Source organism: Plectrocnemia conspersa, unplaced genomic scaffold (genome assembly GCF_051122295.1).
Source record: "Plectrocnemia conspersa isolate PC_06_02 unplaced genomic scaffold, ASM5112229v1 ptg000012l, whole genome shotgun sequence".
NCBI classification, from domain to species: domain Eukaryota; kingdom Metazoa; phylum Arthropoda; class Insecta; order Trichoptera; family Polycentropodidae; genus Plectrocnemia; species Plectrocnemia conspersa.
Window position 1 is genome coordinate 18,392,500 of NW_028277176.1, and position 12,076 is coordinate 18,404,575.

At 33.8% G+C, this 12,076-nt stretch overlaps 1 protein-coding gene across 1 annotated transcript; it reads right to left on the bottom strand.

Moving 5' to 3' along the window:
* Nucleotides 1-6,122: 6,122 nt before the first annotated feature.
* Nucleotides 6,123-7,402, bottom strand: LOC148228473 (uncharacterized). Its single transcript, XM_088199960.1, has 5 exons — nt 7,126-7,402; nt 6,851-7,056; nt 6,703-6,776; nt 6,485-6,635; nt 6,123-6,411 (listed from the first exon to the last, which is right to left on the bottom strand). The coding sequence occupies exons 1-5, from the start codon at nt 7,284-7,286 to the stop codon at nt 6,338-6,340; spliced, it is 666 nt and encodes a 221-aa protein (XP_088056086.1). The 5' UTR covers nt 7,287-7,402; the 3' UTR covers nt 6,123-6,337.
* Nucleotides 7,403-12,076: the final 4,674 nt, after the last annotated feature.

Genomic DNA, 12,076 nt, shown 5'->3' on the forward strand with positions numbered 1-12,076 from the left:
GATCGAAACGCGCTAACGGTAGCCGCGAGAGTAGCTAACCGATCGCTAGAGCTAAACATTTCGGCGTTATAATTTACATATATATTTTTTGCTTTTAAATGCTTTTACGGCAAATATAATAACACAATTATATATAGAATAAACTACAGAATGCTAATGTAAAGCAAACGATACCTGAAACTTCATGTTAATTTGATTTTTATATTTAACTATTAATTAATCTCAAAACAAAACAGTTCTTATAAAATAAAAATCACACATAGATTTATGAAAAATATTTCAAATATAGTAATTTTGAAATAAGGATCATTTTATGTGGTGTTTTTAGTCGGCTAGGTTTCTCTGGAGTGCGACGTCAGAGTAAGAAGTCCGGGTCTTGATTTTTATATAGCAGTCTCGGCAAATCTTGATCCTGGTCTGTGTCGGGAAAGAATCGTGGTCGAGATGTCAGCGGCGTTCGAGTTGATCCGGCAAAGCGTCGTTTGGAGTTTTTGACCCTGTATTTATATGTTTCAGCCGGCTTCTGTGATTCGTCGATTGATCTGCGTACGGAATTGGTTGATGGTGAGTTTTCAAGCGGTAGATCGTTACATATCGCTACAACTATATACATCATATTTTGCAATGTTACACGATAACTAAGATATTTTATAATTTTTAAAATTAAAAGATGACTCCTAGGTGTCACATAAATGTATTTACACAAATGCCCACAAGCTATCTTAACCCGCCAACTACCAATCACTTCCCAACTCAATATCTCAAATCCAGTCCAAGCACAACTTTAATTTAACAATTATCAATAATCAAACATCCAAAAAACTAGAAACACCAAAAAACATTAGTCGCTACACAATTTACTTCCTTTTGTACAGAATCAAGCAATATTCTCTTCATATATCAGATGCATTATTTTATCATTAATAATCGTTCGTCAATCTAAGGCATAATTAGAAGAGCAAATAATCAACTTGCTTTTAATCTATCGATTAATTTATTTTCAATGTAAAATGAAAGAGTTATAACGCGCTGTGAAACTGTAGAAGCCGTAGGGTAAGACAATAAAATTGCTGTGTTAAAGAAGATTCGCCAAAACCTACATTGATAGCATCTAAAATTGAGGGTTTTACTAAATTTAATCTCATTCGGTATGATACTTGGCATTTAGCAATTCTGTTCGAAATGATATATGATAGTTTAATCATATGATATTCACTTATATTTAAATTATTCCTAATTGAAATAGATTTCTGTTGCTTAAAGAAATCGGTGTCTTCGTTTGTCTATTGAGGATGAAATGCTCAAAGATGTTTTTTTAAATAATGAAGGTTTCATCAAATTATTTGAGATCATTTGATGACAATTGAAGCATTTGGGAAGGGTTACTTCATCTCATGTATGATATAGGTAAATCCATGTTTTATAAAAGTGGAATTATATCATAAAATTAATAAAAAACAAAGTTTGGCTAATAATAATAAAATAATCTTTGCAAATTAAAATAACATAATATTAGGAACATTGTTTACACGAAAATTGCTCTCACGGAACATCTCTATCACGGAATATTACTCTCACGGAAAATTACATTGATCCCATTTTTTTTATTAATTTGCTGCATGTACATCGGGAGTATAAATTTCAGGCTGAATTAACGTTGGAGAATATCAAGTAAATGTTTGGTTGTCGACTGGAATTTCACCAAAATTGGCATTCGAAAGACCGCTATGATATAAACACTTTATTTACGAGTGATTTGTGTGTTGTCTGTATGCCAAATACGGGTACTTTATTGCAAATATACCCGAATTTAACTATAGTGCATGTAGATTTTAATGGATATTTAATTAAACGACCTTTTCTGGAGTGCTGGCGGGGACGCTGCGTGCTAACCCTTGGCCATGGCGAGAGAGAGAGAGAGAATGTTGCCAGTTCTTAAAAACACCCACTTCACAAGTTGAGCGGTGGTGTGGCAGCACTGTGAACTGTCAGAATTGCACCACATAACATTTCTCACTTAAATGGGTGTATCTTTTGATACAATGTAGATATTTTAATGCTTTTTCTGGACATGTTAATATTATATTTATTATTTATTTCTCAATTTTTGGATTTTAAAAATAATTATTTACATTTAATAAATATTCAAAAGAACAATTTTACGCAAAGTAATAATATACTACGGTTTTAATACTCTAAAGCCGGTTTCACACGTGCCGGATGGATTTGCCCGGCACCGCTGGCAAATCCATCGCCGGCAAAAAAATCGGCCGGCGCTGTGTAGTAGTATGGGCAACGTGTTGGCACGGTGTTGTATGGGCAGCGTCGGGCCGGCGCCGGATGGATTCATCTGGCACGTCTGAAATGGTCAGTACTAGCCCATACAACACCACCCCCACTACACGACGCCAGCCCGGTGTCGGGCAAATCCATCCGGCACGTGTGAAACTACACTTAGGCCGATTTCACACGTGCTGGATGGATTCACCCGGTACCTGGCTGGAGCCATGTAGTGGGAATGGTGTTGTATGGGCTAGTACCTACTATTTCAGACGTGCCGGATGAATCCACCCGGCGCCAGCCTGACGCTGGCTGCCGGGTTGTCGCCAGCCGCGCTCACTACAAGGCCGGTTTCACACGTTCCGGACGGATTTGCCTGGCATCGGGCCGGCGTCGTGTAGTGAAGGTGGTGTTGTATGGGCAGCGTCAGCGCCGGCCCGGTGCCGGGTGAATTCATCCGGCACGTGTGAAACTACACTAATGGTTTTTAAAACTTTTACGAGTCGGATGGCAATCAAATAAAGAATAAAAAAAATATATCCACAATAAAACATATTTCAATGTATATTTTGTATGACAATTACAGGCACTTTTTCACAAGTACGCGCGAGTTTAACATTTCTTACCTATGTCGCGTGTGAAAATATATCAACTGATCGCGTTTGCATCTACGTCGCGTTTGAAAATTTTAAACCAACTGATCACGTTCGCTTCGCTTCGCGCCGCGCCGCACTGCACCCTCATGCGTTTGGTTACGTAGAACAGAGGTCCCCAACCCCCAGGCAAGGCTGGCCCGAGGGGCAGGCAGTACAGGTGATCGCCAGGGGCGCTAGATCTTGTGGGGCGCCGTGATACCAAATAAAAGCGCAATATTCACTTAAAATTATCAAACAATATTGTTAAAGAATATAATCTGATATTATTTTTTTGTATACACTACTGTGCACTCTTTAGATTATTTCACGCGTAAAAAATCGCGACGAAAATAAAACTACAAATTCTTAAATACCCACAATCGCAAAAAAGAATATGGTGTCAAATATAATATTAAATTACTTTAATTTGAATTATATTTTTGCGCTCATATAATGAGTTATTAAAGTATTAATAGGGGGGGGGGCGCAAATTTAGTTTTTGCCTGTGGCGCCAAATAAACTAGGGCCGGCCCTGCCCCCAGGCCACGGAACGCTACCGGTCCGTGGATCAAATGGTACCGGGTCGCCCAGGGCCCTGCTTAAAAATCAAAATAACGAAAAAACCGAACATCCAATAAAAAAATATTTTTTTATTGAAAAGCAGAACTGTTCAAGTCACTAGATCAGGGGTAGCCAACCCGAATGATCTTGCGAGCCACTTTGGAAATGCATCATAACTCCGCGGGCCACATATAAAATTATATATCCCCATATTAGATTTAGATACACTATAGACATTTTTTGGTGTGAAAAATTGAAACATAATGTGTTATTATTATTGTGTCTACTATTATTCTTACAAGTAAACATAGATAATATAATAATAATGATACTTAACGTACATTGTGAAGTAAAATATAACACTAAAAATTAAATTGTAAAAGTGTGATGTATCTCGCGGGCCGGAAAAATGTTCAAGCCGGGCCGCGGGTTGGCTACCCCTGCACTAGATGGTTATATATCAGGACAACTAAAATGTTTTTTTGTGTCGGCTTATGCACAGACGGAGCTGCTGCCATGACCGGACGACCGTCTGGTTTAACTGCTCGGATTTAGGAGGCTGCACCTGAGAAGGAATCTGCGCATTGTATCATTCACAGGGAAATGCTGGCAAGCCGAAAAATGTAATCGAAATTTCACAGCGTATTGATTAAAGTCGTTAAAGTTATTAACCACATCAAACCACACGTTCTTAACTTGCGCCTGTTTGAGCAGCTTTGTGAGGAGATAGATGCATATCACTAGTGGCTAGCGTTAAATACAATTAAATAAAAATTATTAAATTAAAACAAACTAAAATATAAAAAATCAACGTCCCCCTCAGCAGGCCGCGGTAAAATGATCAAACGTTGACCGGTCCTCGGCGATAAAAAGGTTGGAGACAACTGACGTAGCGACTGTTTGTTATTTTCGCGCCGCGCCGCTTCGCGTTCGCATTGAGTTCACTCACGTAGGACGCCGTCTAAGAAGTTAAATGTATTAAAAAATAGCGTATTAATATCTTATTTATTTAAAAATAATGCATGTATTTTACGATTTATTTTTGTTTTGTTTTTTCAAATACTCTGATAATTTTATGAGTGAGTTTATCAAACCTTTAAACATTGCCGGGTTGCTGAAATAACATTTTTCTTAAATTACCGGATCAGTGAGATTATATTGTATTTTTTTTATGTCTCGTAATGTGGAACTTTCGAAATTTCTTGTGAGTGATTTTATCTTCCATTACTGTGTTTTCCAAATTTCTGATTTTTCAAATTAAAGTGGTGCTTTTTACTATGTGGGAATTTCTGGCACGATGCACATCAAAAATAAGTGAAAAGAAGTTATTTATAATGGTGAGTCAACATTCTATTTTAAAATAATTATTAGTAAGTTCTTAGTGATAAAAATGTTATTTGTGGATTTTAAGGATAATACTAATATATCACAAAAATCTAATTTTATCTTGTATTTTGTAATTTGTATAAATATACGTAGTATTTTTTTTTTTAAATATTTTCAATATATAAACGTATTTAACTATTTATCTAATATATTTTTTCAAATATACACACATTAAAATATGTTTTATTGTGGATATATCTTATTTATTTGCCATCCGACTTGTAAAAGTTAAAAGAATCATTATTCTACCAAAACCGTAATATATTATTACCATGCGTAAAATTGTTCGTTTCAGTATTTTTTAAGTAAAGATAATTAACTTAAAAATCCATAAATTAGGAAATGCATAATTTAATTGCTATTTATAACGAACCACTTATTAAAAAGCAATAAATAATAGTGAAAATCGATTAATTGATAAGATATTAACATGTCTTGAAAAAATCATCAAAATATTTACATTGAATCAAAAGATACACACATTTAAGCAAGAAATGTTAAATTCGCGCATATTTGCGATAAAGTACCCGTATTTGGCGTACAGACGATATACAAACCACCCGACAACAAACTTTTTATATCATAGTGGTCTTTCGAATGATTATTTTGGTGAAATTCTAGTCGCCTATGTGGCAAACATATATTAGAGACTAGCATAGTAATTCCCTGAAGTTAAAAATATGTGTCTAGCTTTTTACAATATAATACGCGAAATATCGATAGAAAATATATTTTTCAAATCCATAGATCCTGATTGCCGTTTGTTTGAATTCTGACAAGCTAATTTAGTTTGAAATTTATACTCCTGATGTACATGCAGTAAAGTAAAAAAATGGAGAGCAATGTTCCGCAAGAGTAATTTTCCGTGAGAGCAATATTCGTGGGTGCGATCATACTGAGGGCAATAGTCACCGAACCTTCGCACCATTTCACAAAGTAGTTTAATATCGGATAGTAATGTCACTATTTTCTTTATAAAAAGTAATATTTTTGAACTACAAAATCCTTACGTTTCCCTTTCGGAGAGTTTTGGCTTACCTTTATCAATGGTATTGTTTGGGGGTAAAAAATAATAATCCCTTGAGTGTGACCACTTGTGCCACAAATAGTTTTACAAATTAATGAAATTTCTTAGTATCAAACTTATATAACTGATTATTAATAATACAATTTTTAAACCAGGTAAATAGATTTTGCCAGTGAACTATAAAAAAAACTGATTTATTGGTAAAATAGTATAAAATAAAGGCATATGTTATATTTTAGTAATATATTTTTTAATATTTTTTTTATTGAATAAAAAAAATGTTATTAAAAAAGCTATAACAAGTAATAATAATAAAAACATATATGAATGTCACAAACACATCCACATTTAAATAATAATTACTATCACATTCCTTATTTCTTCATAACTATAAAAACAATTTCTTTGGTAAAATGAACTGTAAAATTAAATTAAATTAAAGGCAACATTATTTACAATTAGCTGGAACAACTTCCTTCCACCAATTATCAGGATAGAGATATTTTTGAATTTCGATGCCATCTAGAAAAATATTTATATTATTAAGTAGTTAAAATACAAATCAAAATAGTAGATCCCAAAATAAAAAGAATACCGCGAGGCACAGGCAATATGTATTCACCGAAATTTTTCATCGGTAAAGGGGATTCAACTAAACTGGGAGGGAAACAATGCAATGAAGGTACCATTGCACAATCGGGCGGTAATAACCTTCTCTTCCATCCAATTCGTCGAGAGGTATCAACCTGAAATAATAAAAAAGTTTAGTTGACAAAAAAAATATGGGATATTTTCATATCAAGGCACACTTACCATGCGGTCTACTTCAAATACGATAAGTTCAACTTTCATACCAGGTAATTTTGGATCTTTTATTACATATAACCCTGGAAATATGCCATAATGATGGATTAAAATATTATATTTATAACATAAAAATCCACATAAAAATCATAACAACCATCCGCTGAATTATAATAAATTTGAAAACCGTTTGAGCGAAACATTTTGTTTATGTATGTTTCATCTTTGTCTAGTTCTTCATTCTTAAGGCAAATCTCTACATCTGCTTGCCAAGGAAGTGCTTTTCCTACTCTTATTTGTCCCCATAGAGAACCATAGCACAAATAATGAGTCAAACCGAGTCGAAACAATATTTTATGTACTCTGAATGAAAAATATTACAAATTAAAATTTTTAAGTATATTTTATATAAGAAAAAATCATATTGCATACCTATAAGCCAACTCGTGCAAGTCTTTTATAAATTCGTTTGAATTTTGACAATTTCTCTGAGAATCATCGTCGTTGTCAATGGTTTGCATAAAAAGCCAAGTGAATGTAAACAAAAAAATAATGATAATGACAATAATTGCTCTGTATAAGGAAAATCGCATGTCCAGTCTTGTCCTATAATGTTTTAACAAACATTAGCGGTACGTAACCATTATCAAAAGTCAATATTCGTCGAACGTCAATTTGACATTTCTTTAGTGTTGCCATCCTTAAAAATTAAAGCGATAGCAAGACGGTTAAAAATCTTACCCCAATAATAATTAATATATTTTTAAAATTATTATATAATTTTGTAATAACATTCAAATTTAGGTACTTCTTAATTAGCATGGAGCAACGCTTAAAAAACAGTAGTTGTTACTCTCCACTGCGTTTCCAGAGCTGTCAAACCCAAACCTAACCTAAACAAATTAACCATTATATTTGTTAAGGTTAGGTTTGTGTTTGAACACCAAATGGATGATTTGTAACTGTCAAATATGATAACTATAAAATATTTTCATATTCATTTTCATTCCACATAATAAATATAAATGCGCGAACGCCAATTAGCGAACAGGCGTGCATGCACATAGCAGAGTAGAAAGTAACAACTGATGGTTTTTTAGTGTAGCGCCGTGTTAATTAACAAGTACCAACATTTGAAGATAGCAAAATAGAGTAAAAACAGATCGTGTCCAGAGAATATCGTGTCCAATAATTTAAATAATATTGGGCTATATTGTAAATAGATTGTGTTTAGTAATAATTTATTTTAATAACTATTTTATTATTATATTATTATTTTATATCGGTAAGAAAATGAGTTTTATTAATCCTGCATTGGCATAATAAAAATATACCTAATATTTATTTTCACATTTTTAAAACAATATTATCTTAGTTATTTAGCATTTATAGTAACCATTATAAAAATAATTTAAATTTTAGACAAGAGATGTCTCTAAATAAAAAATTCTTATCTTTTTCATATCCCATCAATAATTCCGGTGGAAAAGGCAGTGGGAATACACATTAATTATGTATATGTCACCATTTTAAGCGTCGAGAAAAATGTATTATAAAATTTATGAATGCTTTTATAATGAATTTTGAGAAAATATAATTCAATTTCTAAAAATAATAACAAATACGTTAATATTATTAAAACAATATCAAAAAGTCACAAAATATAGTATATTGTAGTGTATCACAGATCACAGTTTAATTTTCGATTCGGAAAATATGGGTAGTTGACTCGTAAATTAACTAGTTATTCACGAAGACGTGGGAAAACGTTTCCTACAAAACATCCCTTAGATCAAAACGTGCGAAACCTTTCTTAGTTTGAATTTTTAAAAACCTTTTAATGTTAATTCGTCACGAGCCTTTAAATTTTAAACCGTTCGATTCGAGTGGGTGATTGAGACTCGCCATGCTCGAGATAATAACTAGTTAAACAGCAAATTTATTAAACGTGTTTTGTTTTTGATTCGACAATTTAACCCTGAAATAACAGAGATATTTTCTTTTGCAACCGCTCGTATAGTGCATAATTAATTTTTATATTAATAAAAATGTTGTTTTTTGTCGTTAGGGATGCTCCGAGCCATTCCTATTCATTTAATATGTACACAGGGATGCATAAGCTTTTAAAAGTAGCTCGCAGCTTTGCTGTATTTTTTTAATGCGCCATCATAAGTTAAGTGGAGGTGCTAAATTTTATTTCCCTACACTCAAAAGTCTCGGATGTTAATAATAAAATTTGTATGAAAGTCATATGATATAACTACAATATTATATATCCGAGTGGTTTTAAGGGTATAAACTTAGATCATGGGAATACTTAATTAATGCGAGGCACGAGTTCCAAATATTTAATAATACAGTAATACCTCTATTTGCACGGTAGATAGGTCCCGCGAAATTTCGCGTGAAACGAGACATAGAACTCCATACAAAATTGGGAGCTAGGTTACAAAAAAATCGCGTGTAAACGAATATATATAAGTATACTAGGGTAGGTCAATAAGTCATTACATAACAATAAAAAACACATTATTTTGGGTTGATTCGTTTTTATTTTTCAACATAGTCTCTTTTTATCTCGATACACTTTACAACTTTTTAAAGCCACCCGGAATTCGAAGGTTATTGTTTCGTCGATGACCTCCTCGTTCGATGTGAATCTTTTTCCGGCGAGCTATTTATTCTTGTTTGGAAACAGGAAAACGTTGCAGGGGGCCACATCTAGTAAATATGTTGAATGCGCTAACAATTCGAAGCGTAATTCATGCATTTTCGACGTCGAAAGTGCACATGTGTGTACCCGTGCATTGTCTTGATGGAAGAGCACTTTCTTCTTGGCTAAACGTGGGCGTATTTTCTTGATTTTTTCTTTCAACCGGTCCAATAACAACGCATAATACTCTCCATTTATCGTTCATCATTTTTCCAAGTAGTTAATGTGGATGATTTCGTGTGCAAAAAAACAGTGTCTATCACCTTGCCGGCCGATTTCGCCGTCTTCGCCTTCTTTGGAGCCGAATCGTTTCCAGAAACTCACTATTTCGACTGTTCTTGTGTTTCTGGAAGGTAGTGATGGATCCATGTTTAATCAAAGGTTATGTATCGACGCATAAGCTCGTTAGGATTGTGACGGAAAAGCGCCAAACCAATCATTGAAATGTCGACACGATTGCTTTTATTCTACACTGTAAGCAAACGTGGCACTCATCTTGTCGGTAACCTTTTCATACACAATTTTAAATTTTTCGTATAAAATTGAAACCTTAAAAACATGAGAAACGCCTATGGCCTCAAAAAGCTCGCGCACTTTGACTCGTCAAACACTCAATACCATTTCGTGGATTTTGTCGATCATTTCTGCGTAGTCACCTCAAGTGAACGTCCCGAATGATGTTCATCATTTGTGGATGTACGACCACATTTAAACTCATTCACCCAATTGTAAACAACTTTAAATGCTGGTGCAGATAATACAACATCGAACTAGGCTATGATTTATTTCTGTATTTTGCCTTTCAAATGAAAATGTTTAATCACTACGCTAAACTCGTTTTTTCCATTGTTCGAAAATAACAAAGGTCGTTTTCTTCAATCGATTGTAAAAATAAATTGACGTGATGAAAATGGCTGACAATTTGACAGGAGTATATTGACAGATGGTACTTTTCAGAAACATACTTGTTTCGATACTACTAGCGCAATCTCTTAGATTTTCTAAGGGCTTATTGACCTACCTTTGTATATATACATATACATATGTATATTCTCGTGTATCAATTCAAAAAGTGGCAGTGTGGTAAAAATATTATTTATTATTACTTTACAATAACAATATGCACTTGAACATATTACTTAACAATTCTTTATAATATGTATATAACTTAAAATGGGATAACAATTTTATTATTCTTCTTCGTTGCTGCTGTATTCTAATCTATCCTGTTGTTTCTTTAAAATTGGTTTAAAATCATTATTATCAGAGTTATATCTAGAAGCAGATATTTCTAGATTTAATCATTAAATAATCTGTTACCAATTTTGCGGTGTTTTTTTTCCAAATCCTAGTAAATTTCTTGATACTGTGTATGCTTCTCGACCAACAACATGGTTTCCGTAAATCTCGATCCACTGTCACTAATCTAATGGTTTTGTCTAACTATGTTTGAAAATCATTGGACTCTGGTGTACAAGTGGACGTCATATACACAGATTTTGAAAAAGCATTTGATAAAGTTAACCATGCTTTACTTGAAAAAAAGTTATCTAATTTCGGATTTTCTGAAGATCTCATAAATCTATTCTCAAATTACTTGACCAATAGATATCAATTCGTCAAGTATAATAACTCTTTTTCAGAACGATATAAGACCCCTACTGGAGTACCTCAAGGATCCAATTTGGGTTCATTGTTGTTTTTATTGTTCATTAATGACATAGAAACAGCAATAGAGCATTCAGATTTTTTTATTATATGCAGATGACTTGAAAATTTACAAGAAAATGCATTCGATTTCTGATTCCCTCGACCTACAGGAGGATCTCAACTTTATATGGAAATGGGCTTGCTATAACCAATTGCCTTTCAGTGTAAAGAAATGTCACACAATTTTATTTTCAAGGTCGTTAACGCCGGCAAAATATTCATACCATCTAGGCGGATATTTTCTGGAAAGGTTTTCTTCAACTAAGGATTTAGGAGTGACTTTCGAAGAACGTTGGAACTTTAGCCAGCACATTGCAGAGACTCATAGCAAATCCTTAAAAATGCTCGGTTTTATCTTGAGAAATTCGCGCTACTTCAGGAATACTTTAGTATTGCGCACTCTTTATGATACTCTAGTCCGCAGCATACTAGAAACTAGCTCCATCATTTGGATCCCAGGCGTAATGAATCAATGTAATGAATTGAAGCTGGAAAAAGTACAACGTAAATTTCTTCGATATTTATACTTGAAGGAATACGGGTATTATCCGTTCTTGTTTTCCAGTGCTTTTATTTTGGGAGCCCTGGGATACGTTTCTTTGTCGACTCGCAGAAGTGTTTATGTAATTAAACACTTCTGGAAATTGCTCAAGGGCATCGTAGACAATCCTTCAGTGCTCGAGCAGCTTCAAATGTGGGCTCCTGAAGGTGGTTATAGTTCTCGGTCGCGTCCACTATTCTTGCCTGTAAAGTCTAGAACTGGAGCACTTGCCAACTCTTCTCTGGCTAAGGCTATTCATCTGCTCAATTCTGTCCATAGAAATATTGACATTTTCTCTTGCACATATGGAGTTTTGGTTCAGTTCGTATGGGACAATGCACACCAGTTGAGGTGATTTGTGTCTGTTATTTTATCTTGTTTTTTATGTTTTTACTTATATGCTTTGAGTGTGTGTGTAA

Coding starts and splice junctions, on each gene's coding strand:
- LOC148228473 (XM_088199960.1), bottom strand. CDS start 7,286: ATGCGATTTTCCTTATACAGAGCAATTATTGTCATTATCATTATTTTT. Junction 7,057..7,125: donor TTGCACGAGTTGGCTTATAG/GTATGCAATATG, acceptor TTTTTCATTCAG/AGTACATAAAATATTGTTTC. Junction 6,412..6,484: donor CATATTGCCTGTGCCTCGCG/GTATTCTTTTTA, acceptor ATATTTTTCTAG/ATGGCATCGAAATTCAAAAA.